Genomic DNA, 19,278 nt, shown 5'->3' on the forward strand with positions numbered 1-19,278 from the left:
ACTGGGAATCTCCCACCCTTAATGCCCTTTGGGGTTATTAATGCTGATTTGCTCATCATTTGTGCATGGAGATAAAAAGCAGCGCTCCAGTTCATGGTAGACGTGCCAAAAATAGGAATAAACTTATCTGAGATCTGATGATGCCTTCAGCAAGCAGACAAGGTACCATTAGCAGTGGCATTTTTAGCAATGGCTCCTTATCCCAGGGATCCAAAATAGCCTGGCTGAGTCAGCTCCTTGCCCACCTCTACCACTATAAATTGATGCACACGTCCAGGCTGTCACCTCTCCCTTTACACCCATCCCAAACCTGATTTTAATTGAGTTTTGACTCACTCCCCTCCCATGCTGGCCTGCATTCCCTCCTCTGGGTCTTTGTTGGGATTTCAGAGAATGAACCCTGAGTCATTTTGGGTTTCAGCATGAGAGGAATGCTGCATTTCTGTTTCCAAACAAGCTGGGAGATAAAACCAGCACTGGGAGAGAAAAGAAACAATGGGAAGGATTCCACTGATTGATGAATGGAAAAAGAGATTTGCTTTTACAAATTAACTTTAGCTTTGGTGATAAACGAAATTAGATATTGAAAGATGAAAGAAACAATGGGGAAGAAAAAAGCTCTAAATTCCATAAGAATTAAAAATTAAAAGGACAGTTATACATTAGAGGGAAATCTTTGGGATCAGGTGTTTTGGGGACTCTGAACCTCTCAAGAGCCTCAGAAATGGGGAAAGAGAGAAAGGAAATGTGGCTGGAAATTGGGATAAAAAGGGAGGCTCCAAAACTTGGTGAGACCCCAGGGGATGCCCCATGGCCTCTGCCTGTATTGGAATAAGAGAGTAAAAGGGGTAAGAGAGTTAAGTTCCCCTTACAATACAACAAATCTTCTTCTGTGTTGAATATTCTAATCCTCACTAACCAATCTAGTCCAAGATACAAATCCTACAACATTTACATACAGCCTATAAAAATCATTACATTAGCACACTGTGTTACATTTTAAACCCTAAAAACTCCTCTTTGGGCCCTTCTGCCAAGCTGTAGGGTCTGCTCTGAGCCTTGGAGCTGTCTGCAAGCAGAGGGTGTTGTTCCATCCAAAGGGGATCACCTTCAGCCAGCCACACCATTGTTTTCCAGTTGTTCAGTAACTGAGGGATCTCAAAGCTTGCTTTCCTTTCCATCTCACTTATAGTTTCTATATTCTCAAAATCTTTTGCCAGGCAATCATATGATAAGGCTTTCCTGTTCCATCTTCCCCAACATCCCTGCCTGCCCTGCAGTGGGAAAAACCCCCCAGGAATGGGTATGGGCAGCCCTGGAGGTCTCAGCTGATCCCTGTGGCCACCACTGAGTGCATCTCCTCATATCAGAGCCTCCTCCAGCTGATTTATGGGTTAGTCAGCGTGTCAGATCCCTGTAATGAGATTATATATTCAACCTAATGAAGGAAAAATATGCTTACCAGCCTGGTGTGACAGAGCTGCGATTAAATGATTCAAGAGCAGAGCTCCCTCAGTGGATTAATTTAAAAAGAATGCAGCAGGTACAGCTGACCTGCTCAGGCTGTTCTGAGGGCTTCTGGCACAGGATTAATGGCTTGTGATGCTGTTGATAAAATCACAATAATAAAGGCAGGAGGAGTGTGTGCAGCCCTTGGGTTGGTGTTAAACCCCTCAGAGACTTTTGCTGGTGGAGGCTTCTCCTTCTGGTTTGAGTCTCAGGGTGGAAAGGAGGATGAAAGTGTGGCTAGGGGCAACTTGCCCTGCCCATCCCCATCCTAATTCCAGCTGCAACAGAGAGGAAAATTCCTCTAGCATGAATTTTTAGGAGCAGGAGTTCCATGTTCCAATCCAACCTATTGGTCTTTTCCATCGGGCAGCACTGACAGAACCAGAGGACACAGTCTCCAGCTACGTCAGGGAAGGTATAGGCTGGATATTGAGAAGAAATTTTTCACCAAAAGAATAATAAAGTACTGGGATGCTCTTCCCAGGGAGGTGGTGGAATCACCATCTCTGGATGGGTTTAAAAAAGCCTGGACATGGCACTGGGTGCTATGGTCTGGGTGAGGTGTCAGGGCACAGGTTGGACTCGATGATCTCAGAGGTCTCTTCCAACCTCATCATTCTGAGATTCTGGGATTCGGGGATTCTGGGATTCCGGGATTCTGTGATTCGGGGATTCTGGGGTTCTGTGATACTTTCCCTGCTATAGCTTGAGGCTGCGTCCTCTGGTTCTGTCAGAAACCGACCCCACCTGTCTCCAACCTCCCTTCAGGAAGCTGCAGAGAGCAATAAGGGCACCTCTGAGCCTCCTCTTCTCCAGGCTAAACAGCCCCAGCTCCTTCAAACCTTCCTCAGAGGATTTGTGTTCCTCCTCCAGGATAAACATTCTCCTGACCTCCCAAATTATCACCATGCCCACAAGGGCTGGGAGCTGCCTCTTGTGTTAAATCTGGTTGGGATCTCAAACAGGGTCACCAAAAAGAGCCAAAAATTCAGTCCCAGCTCTTGGGATGTTTGAATATCCATCACAGCGACTGGTGAGGAGCTCATAGTGGATGGGTTGGAATAAGCTTTGTTTTTCAGAGAGAAGAGTTCTCTAACTCCCATAATCTGCCCAGGCTCTGGAGTGTTGAGCTGATTTTACTCTGATAATGCCATAAGCTGGTCTGTGGTAATTGCTTTCTGTAACTGGGACAAATTTCTGATGATGCTAATTGTGCTGCTGCCACCCAGGGAGGGGCCCAGTTAATCCTGGTGCCCTGGAGCTGCAGGTCCTGATGTGATCAGCCCTCCTTGGAAACTGGGGACAGGGGGTTAATTCTGGGCAGGTTGAATTTCTGAGGAAAAAAAACCCCACACAGATATTTTTCTACAAACTTCCAGCATTTTATAGCAGGTGACAAGTCTGGTTCCAGATCATCAGAATAATTCTTAAAAGGAAAAGGATTTTAGTTCTGGTACAAGCAACTCTGTGACCTCCACAGTGAGGGAAGTGAAATTCTGAGGAGTTTGGAGTTGCTCTTCAGACACTGCAGTCCAGACCCCATCATTCATCCAGTGGGGAGATGTTTTAGGTTATTTGCTGTTTTTATTTTCCCTGGTTTCTTTGTGAGTGTTTGTGAAACTGGGGAGGGGGTGTTAATTCTGTGCAGACTGAATTTCAGAGGGAAAAAACCCAGATATTTGTCTACAAACTTACAGCATTTTATAGCAGGTTCAAGGACTAGCTCCAGATCGTCAGACTAATTCTTAAAAAGGAATTATTTTAATTCTGGTACAAGCAACTCTGTGACCTCCACAGTGAGGGAAGTGAAATTCTGAGGAGTTTGGAGTTACTCTTCAGACACTGCAGTCCAGACCCCATCACTCACCCCACCGGGGAGATGTTTTAGGTTCTTGGCTGTTTTTATTTTCCCTGGTTGCTTTGTGAGTGTTTGTGCGGGGGCTGAAGCTTCCCAAAGGTTACATCCCTGCCAGTGACAAACATCTTTTGTCATCACGACTCCTTTAAATGTATTTTTATCCCATAAATCCATCCCTTGGTTCTCCATCTTTGAAAGCCTCCATCTGCTGAGGCAGAGCAGGGGATGGCCTTGGATAAACCTGATTTTCTCAGGGAAAGGGGGGGCTGGGATGAGGGGAGCACTGGCAGTGCAATCCTCCCTGACAAATCAGGGTTTGATCTCACGTCCCAACACTTTGGTGTTTATGTTCTCTCTGTTTAATGTTCTCCCTTTGCTGGCATCATCATTCTTTGAAAAGCACGGTTTAATGGAAATGTCTTAATGTTTTCTGCTCACCAAACCCCACAAGATCAGCGTGTGCTCCCTCCAAGGGTGAGGCTGACAGGAACAGGGCCCTTGAACCCCTCCCACCACCCAAAAATCCCCTGGCCTGGGGAGAGTCAAAATTTACAAACACACTTGTGAAATAACGAACTCGGGGAGTGCTGGCTGTGTTTGTCATTTCTCTGCCCATTTCACTGCACATAAAGCGTGTTCAGCATCGAACTCCTGTCACTTGATTTATGCCCGTGTGGCTGCTCCATAATTTAAATTGAATTCCTAATTTCTTCGCTGAAACCCCCTCGGATAATTACTGTTAAGGTTAACTGTGGAAGGGGAACTGAATAGTCAGTGGATTCGTTGGTTGTTCAGTGTCCTTAGACCACAGGGAAAGGGAACAGAATCCAAGAGATATTGTCCAGGGAAGGGTTTGACATGGCTGGAACTCCCAGATATTTTGTCCAGGGAGAGGTTTGACATGGGTGGAACTTACTCCCAGGGATTTTGTCCAAGGAGAGATTTGTATTGGCTGGAAAAGGTTTGGCATGGCTGAAATTCCCAGATATTTTATCCTTAGAAAGGTTTGGCATGGCTGCAATATATTCCCAGGGATTTTGTCCACGGAGAGGTTTGGCATGGCAGGAAAAGATTTGGCATGGCTAGAACTCACTCCCAGGGATATTGTCCAGGGAAGGCTTTGGCATGGCTGGAACACACTTCCAAGTATTTTGTCCAGGGGAAGATTTGGCATGGCTGGAACTCCCAGATATTTTGTCCAGGGAAATGTTTGGCTTGGCTGGAACACATTCCCAGGGATATTGTCCAAGGAAAGGTCTGGCATGGCTGGAAAAGTTTTGGCATGGCTGGAACTCACTCCCAGGAATTTTGTCCAGGGAGAGGTTTGGCATGGCTGGAACTCCCAGGGATATTGTCCAGGGAAAAGTTTGGCATGGCTGGAACTCACTCCGAGGGATATTGCCCAAGGAAAGGTTTGGCATGGTTGGAAGATATTCCCAGGGATACTGTCCAGGGAAGGGTTTGGAATGGCTGGATTTAGCACAGCTTCTTGGTCCCAGGCTGTGCCCAAGCTCCTGCAGGCACATGGAAGTGTCCCCTGGTTGGGAGGGCAGGGTTGGATACAAGAGGAGAGAAAGATGGCAGAGAGAGATCACACAACTGGATTCTCCCCCATTTTCAGTGTGAAATGTGTGGTGCTGAGCCTCGCCCTCAGGTAACTCACATTTGCACAGATGTGTCAAATCATGATTTAACTCCACAGCCACCATGTGGGATGAGGTGCCCCAGCCCTGGAGCCTTTTCCAGGAGAGTTTGCAGCCCCTGGCTGGGATGTGCAGGGCTGGATCCGTCCCAGCAAAGCCGGGAGTGCTGCTGTGGAGGGGAATCTGCTGCCTGGCACCAAACGTAATTGGCTTTGATGGTCAGCGCTTGCAGATTTGTTTAGGAACTGGAAAATGTACAAATTGCAGCCCATCTGCGCAGAGCTGAGTGCTAATGAATGCCTGCAGCTACCACAGCCATAAGCTCATTACCACAAAGTTCCAAGTCCTTCCACAAGTTGCTAAACAAGGTTATTCATCTGAACGGAGTGGAGAAGGGAGTTTGACTGCAGGGCTCAGCCAGAGCTCCTCCAGATCTAGAAAAGCTGTTAAAACAGCCCCCTGCTCTTTGGTCTTTTAATAGAATCAGTTGATTTTATTTCTATTTTTAATTTTGCTCTCCTGTGACAGCAGCTTGCCATGCCTTAACTATTTTCTGTTAATGTTTCGGGAGGAAAGGCGCCTTGCGGGCGATTCCTGGGCGTGCTCAGAGCCGTTGGGAGGTGAACTGGAGAAGATGGATTGGAAGACATCGTGCACAGCATTTCAGGGGGTTTATGGACCATGGCAGCAAACACTAATGGCCTCTGTTCTCAGGGTGTTGGTGTCAGCTGGGAATCTGTGATGATGACTCGGCTCTTCCTCTGTGTGCCGTGTCAGGCAATTTCATCTTCCTGCTTCTTCACACAAAAAAAAAGTGGGATTGATAATGCTTATTATCTGTTTTATAGAACTCGTAGTTGCCCAAGTGTTTGAACATCCAGTGCATGGTGCAGCAGGAGCAATATGTAAAAATATCGTTGGGAGAATTTCGTGTTCTGTCTCGGCTGAGATTTTATTCCATGTTCCTTGAGGAAAGAATCAGCTTTTCCTCTGTGTGCCGTGTCAGGCAATTTCATCTTCCTGTTTTTTCACCAAAAAAAAGTGGGATTGATAATGCTTATTATCTGTTTTATAGAACTGGTAGCTGTCCAAGTGTTTGAACATCCAGTGCATGGTGCAATATGTAAAAATATAGTTGGGAGAATTTCCTATTCTCTCTCTCGGCTGGGATTTTACTCCATGTTCCTTGAGGAAAAAACAGCTTTTCTAAGCTCCCAGCCAAAGGAAGCATTTCCCCACCCAATTAACGAGGTCATGAGGTGCCTTTGGCCTGCCCCACGTTTCCCTGTGCTCCTCCCTGCCAGGTGGAGTGGCTGAAGAACGAGGAGCCCATCGATTCCAACCTGGACGAGAACATCGACACCAGGGCCGACCACAACCTCATCATCCGCCAGGCGCGCCTCTCCGACTCGGGCAACTACACCTGCATGGCTGCCAACATCGTGGCCAAGAGGAGGAGCCTGTCGGCCACCGTGGTGGTCTATGGTCAGTGACAGGGCTGGGGGGCAGAGGTGGCTGTGCCCCGCTTTGATTTGCGCTGTTATCGCTGTGCTGATTCAAACCCGGCACACGCGGGATCACCCGGCTGTGGGATTACATTTTAGTTAAATGGTGTGCTCTGTCTCACCCCTCAAAAATGTTTATTCCAAGCCTGTGTTCCTCCCCTGAATATCATGGATCTGTAACCCCATTGGCCCAAGTCTAATTCTGCACCCACCTTGAATCTCCCTGTTAAGCTGTGCGAGGGAGATCACAGAGGCTCTCTTGGCACTTATTTATCTTCATCTTTTCTTTCTAACAAAAAAGGGTGAATTGTGGTGTTACATTTCAGTTAAATGGTGTGCTCTGTCTCACCCCTCAAAAATGTTTATTCCAAGCTTGTGTTCTTCTCCTGAATATCATGGATCTCATTGGCCCAAGGTTTATTCTGTGCCCACTTTGAATCTCCCTGTTAAGCTCTGCCAGGGAGATCAGAATCTCTCTTGGCTCTTTGCTGTCTTGGCCCTTTTCTCCCTGGGCTCTCCCTCTCTCCTCCTTTTCCCCTTCTCCCTCAGAACCATGCTGCTCCCAGGGGTGAGACCCCCAATAATTAGCATCCTCATCTAATTAGCACCCTCAGAAGCTGTGTAGAGTCTCCTTGCCTGCCTGCTGCTACCATCAGGGACTCCCCAGGGACCACAAATGAACTGCTACACCCTTCCTGCTGGGATTGGGTTTGGGTTTGGTTCTGGGGGGGCTCTGGCACACCCCTTCAGCCCCCCACCATGTTGGTGTTTTAATCAGCACCCTTAGAAGCTGTGTGGATTCTCCTTTCTTGCCTGCTGCTACGAGCAAACACACAGCTTAGGGGATCCCCCAAATGAACTTCTACACCCAGCCCAGCCCTTCCCGCTGGGATGGGTTTGGGTTTGGGTTTGGGTTTGGTTCTGGGGGACTCTGGCACATCCCCCCAGCCCCTCAGCTCCCTTTCCCACGTTGTTGTTTTGCAGTGAACGGGGGCTGGTCCTCATGGACAGAGTGGTCCAGCTGCAACGCGCGCTGCGGCCGGGGCTGGCAGAAACGTTCGCGCACCTGCACCAACCCCGCGCCCCTCAACGGGGGAGCCTTCTGCGAGGGCATGTCCGTGCAGAAAATCACCTGCACCTCCCTCTGCCCTGGTGAGTCTCAACCAGGGAGGGCTTCAGGGGCCTCGGCTTTGGGTGGGAAGCAGCAGCAGGGAGTTGGGAAGGGAACGGGAAATGCAGCCGTGTTTTTGGTACAGCCTGGCGTGGGTGTGGGTGTGAGTGCAGTGCCAGGCACCTGTTAGCAGGCTGGACCTTACCCTGTGTTAGGAAAATTAACCCACAAACAGCAGAGGTTTGTGTCCAAAAAGGAGACAGAGGAGTCCTGTTACTTTATTCCAATAAAGGGAGAGGCCATGGGGCATCCCCTGGGGTCTCTCAGATTTTTGGAGGATGCAGCCTCCCTTTTAATCCCAATTTCCAGCCACATTTCCCTTCTCTCTTTCCCCATTTCTGAGGCACTTGAGAGGTTCAGACTTCCCAGAACACCTGATCTCAAATATTTCCCTCTAATGTATAACCCAGCCTTTTGATTTTTAATTCTTACGGAATTAAAGGGTTTTTCTCCCCATTAATGTCCAATTTCATTTATCATCAAACCTAAAGTTTATTTGTAAAAGCAAATCTCTTTTTCCAATTATTAATTGGTGGAATCCTTCCCATTGTTTCTTTTATCTCCCAGTGCTGGTTTTGTCTACCAGCAGACCCACAGCTTGTTTGGAAACACAAATCTGCTGTTCCTGCTCCTGGCACCCCCAAAACCCTGCCAGGACAGCTCAGGGGGAGAAATCAGGGACGTAGGTGTGGGTGTGGGGTTAGTGCAGAGAAGGGGAGCTGATATTAACAACGCCAGAAAGAGAAACACAGAGCTGAGAGCTTCGTTAAACGCATCATTTATCTCGCGAAAGTTTGCTTAGGAGCGCATTAGGCATGGAATTATGGAGGGCAGAGATGAAACAGGAGCTGCTGACCGTGTTTTCCCCACCGGGCAGTGGACGGCAGCTGGGAGGTGTGGAGCGAGTGGTCGGTGTGCAGCCCCGAGTGCGAGCACCTGCGCGTGCGGGAGTGCGCCGCGCCCGCGCCCCGCAACGGCGGCAAGCACTGCGAGGGGCTGAGCCAGGAGTCTGAGAACTGCACCGAGGGGCTCTGCATACAAGGTGAGCTGCCACCCTGGGTTTTTAAGATTTTCTAAGCCTTCTGATGTGGACATTGTTGCAGTGAACTTTCTCGTGCGTTTCTGTGAATAACTCATTCCTTTATGGAGAAGGAGAAAGTTGATGGACTGTTAGGCTGACCAGGGTCATTGGAGAGGGGGCACTGTCACCCTCCAATCCGCTGTCACTCTTGGAAATCTATAAATGTTGGAGTCAGAAAATAATCTTCCCTTTTTTTGCATTCACCTTGAGAACAGCGGTATGAGCTTGTGTTTTTTCGTGTCCTATAGCGACAGTGAGCTGCCACGGGCTTGGGGATGGTCTGAGGGATGGGCTGAAGGCCAGGGAACCTCTTTGAGTGAGGCTCCTGTGTCTTAGCTACTCCTGTGAAAAGGGATGTGTATTGGAATATTTACCAATAATATTGCAGATATTGTGGGAATCTACAAAATCAGAGGGTTTGGGGATAGCTGCAAAAGGCCTCAGAGACAGCAGAACTGTGATTGGAGCCAAGCAGCAGCCATGAGATTGGTCAGCAGAAAAATTATTTAAACTGTAGAAAAGCAAGGACAAAGAGAACAATGATCTGTGTATTAGTGCTTGTCTAGAATAACTCCCTAAGCTACAGAAAATTTATCTGGTGAGATATTAGGAAGGTTGAAGCTTAATAATGGAGCTCTGTGCATTGTGTTTAAGGCTTACAAGCAGGTATTGTATTTGAAATAAGCAAGCATTGCTTAACCAAAGCTATGTGTGCTTATAGTGATTGGATAGAACTACTGTCAATGTGCTTTTGCTTTGTGTAATTGGTCAAAAAATTTATAAAGTGAGTTGTACCATTAAGTTCTTGGTCTGCTGCCTGGGATGTGAGCTGGTGGCATCTTCCCATTGCCATAACCATGGAATGAGACTGATGCTGGAAAATAAACCAGGTCAAGGCTCATTCCCAGCAGTCCTGTCCTGTTTGTGATTTGTACAGAGACCCTGCCTGGCAGCAGACAGGATGTGCCTGAGCTTTTGGCTGTGGGTGTGTGATGTTTCACCCCACAGACACTTTTGGCTGGCTGGGTGTGTGGTGTTTCACCCCACAGACACTTTTGGCTGGCTGGGTGTGTGGTGTTTCACCCCACAGACAATTTGGGCTGGCTGGGTGTGTGGTGTTTCACCCCAGAGACTCAATGCCCTTCTGGAATTCCAGGATGGACAGACAGTGCTGAAAGGGGAAAGGAGAGGTGACTGACACACCTGGGAAAGAATTATCAGGGGAGGGACTCGAGGTTCTGAAGTGAGCCCTGAAATCACGACACAACAGATGTGGTTTTCCGGTTTTCCGTGGGGAATTTGAAATCTCCCAGGTCTCTGGATTTGTGTTGCTCGTTCTTTGCCTGTGAATGATCAGGTGATGCTAAAATCCCAAATCCAGGGGGTTTGCAGGTTGGAACTCCAACCTCCATAACCAAATGTTCTCCTCAGCCTTTCCTTGCAAACAAACAGGCAAAGCCCCTCGGGAGAACTGCAGGAGCAGGCGCCGGTCAAGGTCGGAGTTTTCTCCTTTTGCTGCCTTCAGCAGGAGCTAAACCAGGCAGAACTGCAGCTCCCTGGGAAAGGCTTTGCCCTTCACCAGTGTGAAAAATGCCAATCACTTGTTTTTAAAATTTTAAAAGTTTAATAGTAATGCAATGGTTATAAAAATAGTAATGCAATTAGAGTAATAATAATTTGGACAATTTGAATTAGGACAATATGAGACAATAGAAACAAAGAGTTATGGATGTCTGGGTACCTTTTTCTGGGCAGCACAAGCCCGTAAAAGGACCCACGTTAACAGAGGATTAACCCTTAAAAACAATAACCTGCTGCATATTCATACACTTCATACATGATGCATAAATTCCATTCAAACACAGGATTCTGTCTGGTCATCGTCAACTTCTTCCTCTGAATCCTGACAGCGCCTTCAAGGTGGGAAGAAGTTCATTTCTTCTGATAAGAGGGCAATAAATTCTCTTTCTCTGAAAGATTTAGGTGTCCTGTGGCTGCTAGGGGAGTCCTTTCTTTAAGGAAAGTATCCTACATAGCATCGTTTCTATTTTAACAATTTTTATAACCTAAAACTATATTTAACACAGTACTTAGGAGAATTAACACAGGATTACTTTCAAACACAGCACACATAACATTCATTTGAATATTTGCGAAAAGCCAATCATAAAATACATGCATTTTTCACACCCAGTGTCTGGGAAGCATCTGGCACTGGGAAGCTGCTGCTGTCCCTCCCCAGTGTGGGGAGCTGGGCAGAGCAGCCCTGCAGCTGCGCACACGGGAAGGATTTGTGAGTTTATCCCTGCCCTGAGCCCTCTCCTGTCCCCGTGCTGTCACCTTGTCAGGTGGAACAGCAGCCCTGGGAGCCATCAGGAGTGCCAGGGCTGGGAGATGTAAACAAGGATGTGTCTGCTTTCTGTAAGGCCGTGTTTAACCAGCCCTCTGTCCTTGTTTCTATGGTTCTGCATTGCCTTTTCTCTCATAAACAAAATGAACTCTCTCTTTTTTTTTTTTTTTTTTTTTTGCCCTGGGATTTTAATGCTTTCCCAGTGGCAGAGAACATCCTGTGTATTTATTCAGGCTTCAGAGATACCTTCAATCAGATTTTGCTGGGGTTTGGAGGGAGGGAGCACGCAGCACTCTGCCTGTGGATCCCAGCACTTAAAATTCCTTATTCAGGCTTCAGAGATACCTGAGCTGAGAGCTTCAATCAGATTTTTCTGGGGTTTGGAGGGAGGGAGCACTCAGCACTCTGCCTGTGGATCCCAGCACTTAAAATTCCCAGGGCTACAGAACAGTTCCAAGGTGTCCAAGGACAGAAATGTAATTTAATTTTTTTTTCCTTCCCTGTGTTTTAAGAAAGAATAACCAGAGAGGCTTTGAGAGCAGTGCTTGTGGACTTTTCCTGGGGTGTCTCTCTGTGACCGTGTTCACAGGGGTCTGAGGATGAGGGAAGAGACGAGGATCTGACTCCATGTTTCAGAAGGCTTGATTGATTATTTTATGATATATATTACATTAAAACCGTACAAAAAGAATAGAAGAAAGGATTTCATCAGAAGGCTGGCTGAGAATAGAATAGGAAAGAATGATAACAAAGGTTTGTGGCTCTGCTCTCTGTCCGAGCCAGCTGACTGTGATGGGCCATTAATTAGAAACAACCCCATGAGACCAATCACAGATGCACCTGTTGCATTCCACAGCAGCAGATAACCATTGTTTACATTTTGTTCCTGAGGCTTCTCAGCTTCTCAGGAGGAAAAATCCTAAGGAAAGGGTTTTCCATAAAAGATGTCTGTGATAATGCAGAGGTTGCTTTGGCTCCAGACAGCTCCAGTACCTCCCTGCTGTCCTGCATGTTTGTTCTCCCAGTGTTTATTCCCTCCCAGGATTCCCAGTTGGATTTCTCTCTTTCCTGCAGAGGTGAAAGCTTTCTCTTTGCTTAATAAAAGAGAGGATTTTTTCTTTTTTTTTTTTTGGTTTTTTTTTGGTTTTTTTTTTTTTTTTTTGAGAGCTTTTTGTTTTACTTTTATCTGTTTTTCTTTAAAGCTATTTCTCCCAACTTCAAAACCTATTGATTTCTCTCCAAGTGCCCAAAACCAAAACAAACAAGTCGGGCCACAGGGACTGACCTGCAAACATGTTTTTACTAATGCACCCCCAATAATCACAGCACAATCACAAATCATTTTGTTTTCCATTTCCCCAGCAGCGCTGCTGCTGTTGCCAGGAGGCTCCTGGATGCAGGAATTTCCATTTCCCTGGGAAATGCTTTTCCCTTTGCAGTTTGGTGCAGGCAGCCCCTGCCAGCAGCAGGGAAGGGTTTGCTCCAGTCTCACCCTCCTCTCTGGGTCTTTTTGTGCCTCATTTTCCTGCAAAACCAACCTTGGGCAGGGAAATAAAAACCTCATCCAAAAAAATGGCAAAGCCAAAATCCAACGATCTTCTGGGTTAAGTATTTCTGAACTGAGCATCCTCACAAATATTAAAATAAGGAGCCTCATAATCTGCCTGAGTCTCCCAGTTTTAGGGATTACTTAGGCAGGTTTTAGGTTATAAATGGTGGCTCAAGTGTTTGGCATAAAGGAGGCAGAGCAGGCTCATTTTTGAGAGCTGCAGTCCCATAGAAAAATGGGAAAAATAGGAAAACCCCCTTTTATCCCATATTTCCATTTGCTGGGGGCACATGGATGTGTGTGTTCATGTACACGCAGAGAAGTGCCATTATTGGGGGTGTTTGGTACAAAAATGTGAATAAACCAGGCATTTTTATAGCTTGTAACTAATTTAAGTGCCCATCACCAGCTTTTCCATCCATCAAACACACAAAGGAATCATTAATTCTGACCTGAGTCTCTTTGCCAATGATCCACTGCGAGGTATTGAACTTCCTTCTTGCTGAGGTGTAAATAAACAACAGCATCCAATAGAGCCAACAAATAACCTGAATTAACCAAGTGAGAAATTGCTGCAAAGGAACTTCCTGATAGGGATTTAAGGGGGGGAAAAAAAAGAAAGAAAAAAAAGAGAAGATGAAGAGAAAAACATGGACAACATAAAATATTCATATTGTCAGCAAACGAGGAGAAAATGTTTCATTTATAGAGTGAGACAGAAGCAATATAGGAGATAGATATGCTCCATGTAAATTTATTAAGTGCAACTTCCTCTCTTTCTCTCTCTCTCAGATAAAAAACCTCCTCATGAATTAAAATCCCAAAGTTCTTTTTTTTTTTTCTCTTGTAAATATGATTTTCCTCATCTCCTTTGCTGTTTGGGCTGTTTGTTTAGGAGCTGAGGAGGAGCCAAGGTTTTATGAGAAGCTTTAGCATCTGTGGGTTCAGTGAGCCAGGGGATCATCCTCAGCAATCCCTGTCTGACAGGGAGCCCTGGCTCAGGGCATGCTCAGCTCAGGATCAACCCCTGGAATTGGGGAAAAAGGAATTTCTGCTGGAATTTGGGGTTCCTGGTGCAGATCTGGTCCTGCTCTGCTCCCTCCTGTCTCACCTGGAGGGTGTTTCTGTGCCTGGCATCCCCTCAGGGCTGCTCTGTCGTGCACCTGCAGCTCTGCCAGCCCCAGCAGGGCAGGAGAGCAGGGGGACAGGAGGAGAGGGAATGGCCTTGAGCTGTGTCACAGGGAAAATCAGCAGGAATTTCCTCATGGAAAGGGCCTTGAGCTGGACACCAGCAGGAATTTACCCCTGGAAAGGGCTGTAGGGCATTGCCAGGGGCATCAGCAGGATTTCACCCTAGAAAGGGCCTCAGGCTGTGCCAGGGTGGGACATCAGAAGGATTTCCCTCTGGAAGGGGCCTTGAGCTGTGCCAGGGTGAAACATCAGGAGGAATTTTCCCTGGAAAGGGCTGTAGAGCTGTGCCAGGGTGAAACATCAGCAGGAATTTCCCCTGGAAAGGGCCTTGAGCTGTGCCAAGGTGGGACATCAGCAGGAATTTCATCCTGAAAAGGGCTGTAGAGCTGTGCCAGGGTGAGACATCAGCAGGAATTTCATCCTGAAAAGCGCTGTAGAGCTGTGCCAGGGTGGGACATCAGCAGGAATTTCCCCTGGAAAGGGCTGTAGAGCTGTGCCAGGGTTGGACATCAGGAGGATTTCCCTCTGGAAAGGGCCTTGAGCTGTGCCAAGGTGGGACATCAGCAGGAATTTACCCCTGGAATGCCAGGGAAGAACATCAACAGGAATTTCCCCCTGGAAAGGACTGTAGGGCATTGCCAGGGTGGGACATCAGCAGGAATTTAACCCCGCTTCTCTCTTACCTGCTGAACAGACCTCAGCAGGTCAGAGAAAGAATTTTATACATAAGAAACAATAAACAACCTTGAGAACGAGAACAGAAGAGCTCTGACTCCTTCTTTGCCTGCCAGGCTGGGAAAAGAGACTTTAACACATCTCAGGGTCACTGTGAGCAGCAGAAGCCTCAGCAGGGCAGAGACACAGAGCTCACAGAGCAGGAGCTGCTCCAGGATGCAAAAACAGAGCCAGGGATGAAGATCACTGAGGAACAGCCTGTTCCACTGAAGGATCTCTTCCCTGAGCTCCTAACTCATGATCCCTGTGCTCCAAGAGTGAGGAGAAGGACTTGGGGCTGTGGGAAGAACCTGGGAAGAACCTCTGGGATCTCCTGCCCATCTCCCAGCCCTCCCCTCCTTGCTGGAGCTGGGGAGGTGGGCCCTGCACAGCTCCTGCAAATCTCTGCTTGGAAATGAGATAATTTAATCAATTACCTCTCCTAATGCACTAAACCAAATGTTTCACTTTCTGCTCCTGCGCATCTTAAATTATCTTCAGGTGCTTTATGAAACTTAATCATAGTTAATAGAAACTTCATTACCATCAAATGTGCTTTCAATAAATGTTGTGTAACAGTGGCAGGAGGTGGAGTGAAAAATGGGCTGCAATTACCACAAACATGGATCCTGGAGCAGAAAGGGATAAAATTTGTGGTGCCTGCCAGGGTCCCTCCCACCCCTGGGCCGGGAGGATGCAGCTCATTAAGGAATAATTGGTGGACTATAAATGTTTGCTTTTCTGGTTTGTTTGGTTGCTTTTCCAGTTTGTTCCCCTCTGGGAAAAAAGGAAAAGCAGAACCTCACCCTGCTCCCCCAGATTTCCCACGCCTTCCTCCTTCCCCTAATTTCTAATCTCCAATGGAAGGAATTCTCCAAAAGAAAAGACCAGAAGGTAAAGAGGTAAAGATTAATTAAAAAAAAAAAAAAAAAAAAAAAAAGAAACAAACCAGCGGTTGTTTCTAAACACCAAAATCCCAAAAGAAAGGCTCATTTCTCATGGAATTGTGTTCCATGGGAATAATTCCAAGAATACTGAGCCACTCTGGGTTTGCCCTTTTAGCACAAAGCTGTTTAAAACCCCACTAAACCCTGAGGAGGATTCTCTGAGCTCTGCTCCCCTGAGGTTCGTGAGGGTTTTCCTGGCACTGGGGAAGCTCTGGGAACTCAGCAACCACCAACTCATCCCAGGGAAGGACCCTCGGGAGGTTTCAATCATCAAATTTATAGACCAGGCTCCACTTCAAGCCCTGGAGATATTTCAGAGTGAATGAAAAGAGAATTCTTCTCCTCAGATGGATTTTGCTTGAGTCCAACCGCTCCCATTTTGTTTTATTTTGTGCCTTCCCTCTCATCTTTAACCCATGTAGAATTGTGTAAAAATGGGAAAGGGGAATTGCCTGACGTGGGAAGGGATGGAGAAGGAGATGCTGAAGCACCTGAGGGGATTTAGAGGCAGAAATGGCAATTCCAGAGCACCTGAGGAGTGGGCAGGAGATGAGCTCTGGGATCCTCCCCCTTTGCAGTCCTGGGGCTGGAAGCTTTTCCTGCCAGGATATTTCTGCATCTCTCAGACTTGATCATTTATCATCCCAGCAGGGCAGGAGGGATAATTCCCATTTTCAGCACTTTCCTTTTTTAAAGCAGTGATCCAAAGGGAAGAGTTGGAGATGCTTTGTGGTGCAAAATCCAGGAGCTCTCCCTGGGAAGGGAAAAACCCCAATTGTTCCTGGAGATCCATCCCCTCCCTCCTCCTGCCTCACTCATTGCTCTAATTACCCACAGAAATTAACTCAACAATAGCAATTCGTAATTAATTCCCTGTAACAACAAAGCAACTTGGGAATAGGAAATTGGAAGAAATAGAAATGTAATTATTGCCTGAACTTCCCTTTCTGCACCTGGTGCTGGGGAACAAAACGGGGCTGGGGGAGAGGAGCTTTGGGGCGGGCTTTGTGTGGTTTTGGACACATCTGAGACGTTTCCAGTTTGGCTTTGTGACCCCTTTTCTTTGCTTTTTCTGCCTGGCCTGTCCCTTCTTCATTGTCAGCCAGTATCTCACTCTCTGCAATCCCAAACTGAGCTTAAAATTCTCTTTACAGCATATTTTAAGGAGGGAATCTCATAGGAAAAAAAAAAAAAAAAAGGTTTCAGGGAAAAAAAGGAAAAAAACCCCAAAGTTTCTCTTTTAGTGATTGAGTTGGTGGAACCGTGTGACGTTGGAATTGTTCTAGGAAGCTGAATTTTGTAACTTTACAAGTTTGTTCAGTGTGGTTTCCTGACCTGCCACAGAAGGTGGATTCTTCCCCAAAGCTGATATTTCCATGCAAACTTGGTGATTTTTGTTGTTCTTCCCAACAAATTGTGAACGTGTTAAAAGCAGAACCATTTTCCATTCACAGATTACTCAAAAATGCAGCAGAAATTTTACAGGAGTATTTTCCTGCAAAGCAAGAGTGTTTTGAGAGTATTTGAGAGTATTACTCTTGCAAGAGTATTTTCTTTCAGCATTTCATCTGGTTAAGAGGTTCTGGTAAAACTGATACCCAAACATCTCTTTTGGGTGCTGGAATCTCATGGTTGGTGCTGACTGAGACCAGTTGGAGAGAGGGGATGAGAGGGACGTTTTCTGTCAAGGATGTTTGAACCAAACCTTTGATTTTACTTTGGATTGGAGTGCCCAGCTGAAATTCAGTCCCAGCACCTGGAGCAGGGTCCAATCCAAAGTAAAATCAAAGGTTTGGTTCACTTTTCAGACACTTCTTTTTTGTCAGAAAGTGTTGAGCCGAGGAAATGCTGCCCAGAGGTGCTCGTTCCTTTCATCTCAACACTCTGAAGTTTCACGCTCGTTTTCAAAACTCAGCTAAAATGAAATTATCTGACTTTCAGCAGAAAAGCACAACAGAAGCCTCCTCCCAAGCAATAATTAAGTAATTTCTGTAATTGGCTGTTTATTAAATGCTGATTTTTAACTTTCCAACCTATTTCTGTGCAGTGCAGTGCATTCACTGAGACAGAGCACTCAGGATTTCCATGTTAGTTTTTGTTGATCTCATTGGCCCTGAACAAATCCAGTTTCTGTTCCTGGGGCTCTGCCGTGCAGGAGAAGCCCCCAGCAGGACCCAGGCCCTGCCCAGGGTGGGCTCTGAGCTCACCCCCCCCTATCCTGGAGCTGGGAATTCAGGGAACCCCCCAAGGACCCTCCAAGGGGGCGTGCCAAGGGATTTAATTCCACGGTGCACAAATCCCAGCAGATCGAGGAGAGCGGGATGGGATATTTCAGTCATGGAATATTGCAGGATTCATTCTGTCACAGCAGTCAATTCCTTCTCCCCACATCCAAACAGGCTCTCCAGTTTGGGGCGCTCCATCGGGAATTCCGCTCACCCTCTCAGCCCTTTTTGTCCAGCACTGCCCCTGTTCGTGCGCCCAGCTCCACCTTGGTCCCCATGTCCCCCCATGTCCCCCTATGTTCCCCTATCCCCTCGTGTCCCCATGTCCCTGACACAGTTCTTGTCTCCCCACATCCCCCATGTCCCCATCTCCCATGTCCCCATGTCCCTCATGCAGTTCTTGTTCCCCCATGTCACCATGTCCCCACATCCTCCATGTCCCCATGTCCCCCTGTCCCTGACACAGTTCTTGTCCCCTCACATCCCCCACATCCTCTGTGCCCCCATGTCCATGTCCCCATATCCCTCATGTCCTCACGTCCCTCTGTCCCCCCTCCCTGATGCAGCTCTTGTCCCCCCATGTCCCCACATCCCCCATATCCCCCACATCCCTCATGTCCCCGTGTCCCCCATGTCCCATGTCCCCTGACACAGCTCTTGTCCCCACACATCCCCCCACATCCCCATGTCCTCCCATGTCCCTGTGTCCCTGATACAGTTCTTGTCCCCCCACATCCCCCATGTCCCCCTATGTCCCCATGTTCCCACATCCCCCATGTCCCCGTGTCCCCCATATCCCCATGTCCCATGTCCCCCTGTCCCTGACACAGCTCTTGTCCCCCCATATTCCCCCACATCCCCCCTGTCCCCCCACATCCCACATCCCCCGTGTCCTCACATCCCCATGTCCCTGTCACTGTCCCTGTCCCCGTCTCTGACCCCTCTCTCTCCGCAGACGTGGAGCGCGGCGCGGACGTGGCGCTGTACTCGGGGCTGGCGGCGGCGGTGCTGGCGGTGGCCGTGCTGGCGCTGGGGGTGACCCTGTACCGGCGCAGTCAGAGTGAGTACGGCGTGGATGTCATTGATTCCTCTGCACTCACGGGAGGCTTCCAGACTTTTAATTTTAAAACAGTCAGACAAGGTTAGTGCGGCGATTTCCTTTCTTCTCTGCAGAGCTCCCGCTGCTCGCCTGCGTTTGGGGAAGGGGTTTGATGGAGTCAGGGCATCACCAAGGCTCTGCATCATGTGGCAGATGCCAAACACATCCCCCCTCTCTCCTGAGAGCGAGATAAAACAGTTTAACTGCAGTGGTGCCCACTGGAAAATGGCCCTGTTAACTTCTGATCCACTCTGGTGGTGTGCAAGGAGGATGGGATGAGTGGGGACAGGGACCTGGAATCGGCTCTGCTCCATCCCGCAAACCCAGGATCCTCCTTGGCCACGCTCCAGATGCTCTAGAAATGCTGTCCAGCATCCAAAATCCCCAGCCCCTCCACTGATTTAGGAAAAGCTCAAATTAAAGCCAAGCAACCAAA

General features: G+C 47.6%; 1 protein-coding gene across 1 annotated transcript in view; it reads left to right on the forward strand.

Moving 5' to 3' along the window:
* Window positions 1–19,278, forward strand: part of UNC5D (unc-5 netrin receptor D) — a 340,661-nt gene that overhangs the window by 294,213 nt on the left and 27,170 nt on the right. The window contains exons 6-9 of the mRNA XM_058042310.1: window positions 6,315–6,495; window positions 7,500–7,667; window positions 8,564–8,728; window positions 18,699–18,884. Coding sequence (XP_057898293.1) covers window positions 6,315–6,495; window positions 7,500–7,667; window positions 8,564–8,728; window positions 18,699–18,884 — 700 coding nt within the window. The remainder of the gene's footprint in view (window positions 1–6,314; window positions 6,496–7,499; window positions 7,668–8,563; window positions 8,729–18,698; window positions 18,885–19,278) is intronic.

This window comes from Melospiza georgiana, chromosome 31 (assembly GCF_028018845.1).
Source record: "Melospiza georgiana isolate bMelGeo1 chromosome 31, bMelGeo1.pri, whole genome shotgun sequence".
In the NCBI taxonomy this organism is placed as follows: Eukaryota; Metazoa; Chordata; class Aves; order Passeriformes; family Passerellidae; genus Melospiza; species Melospiza georgiana.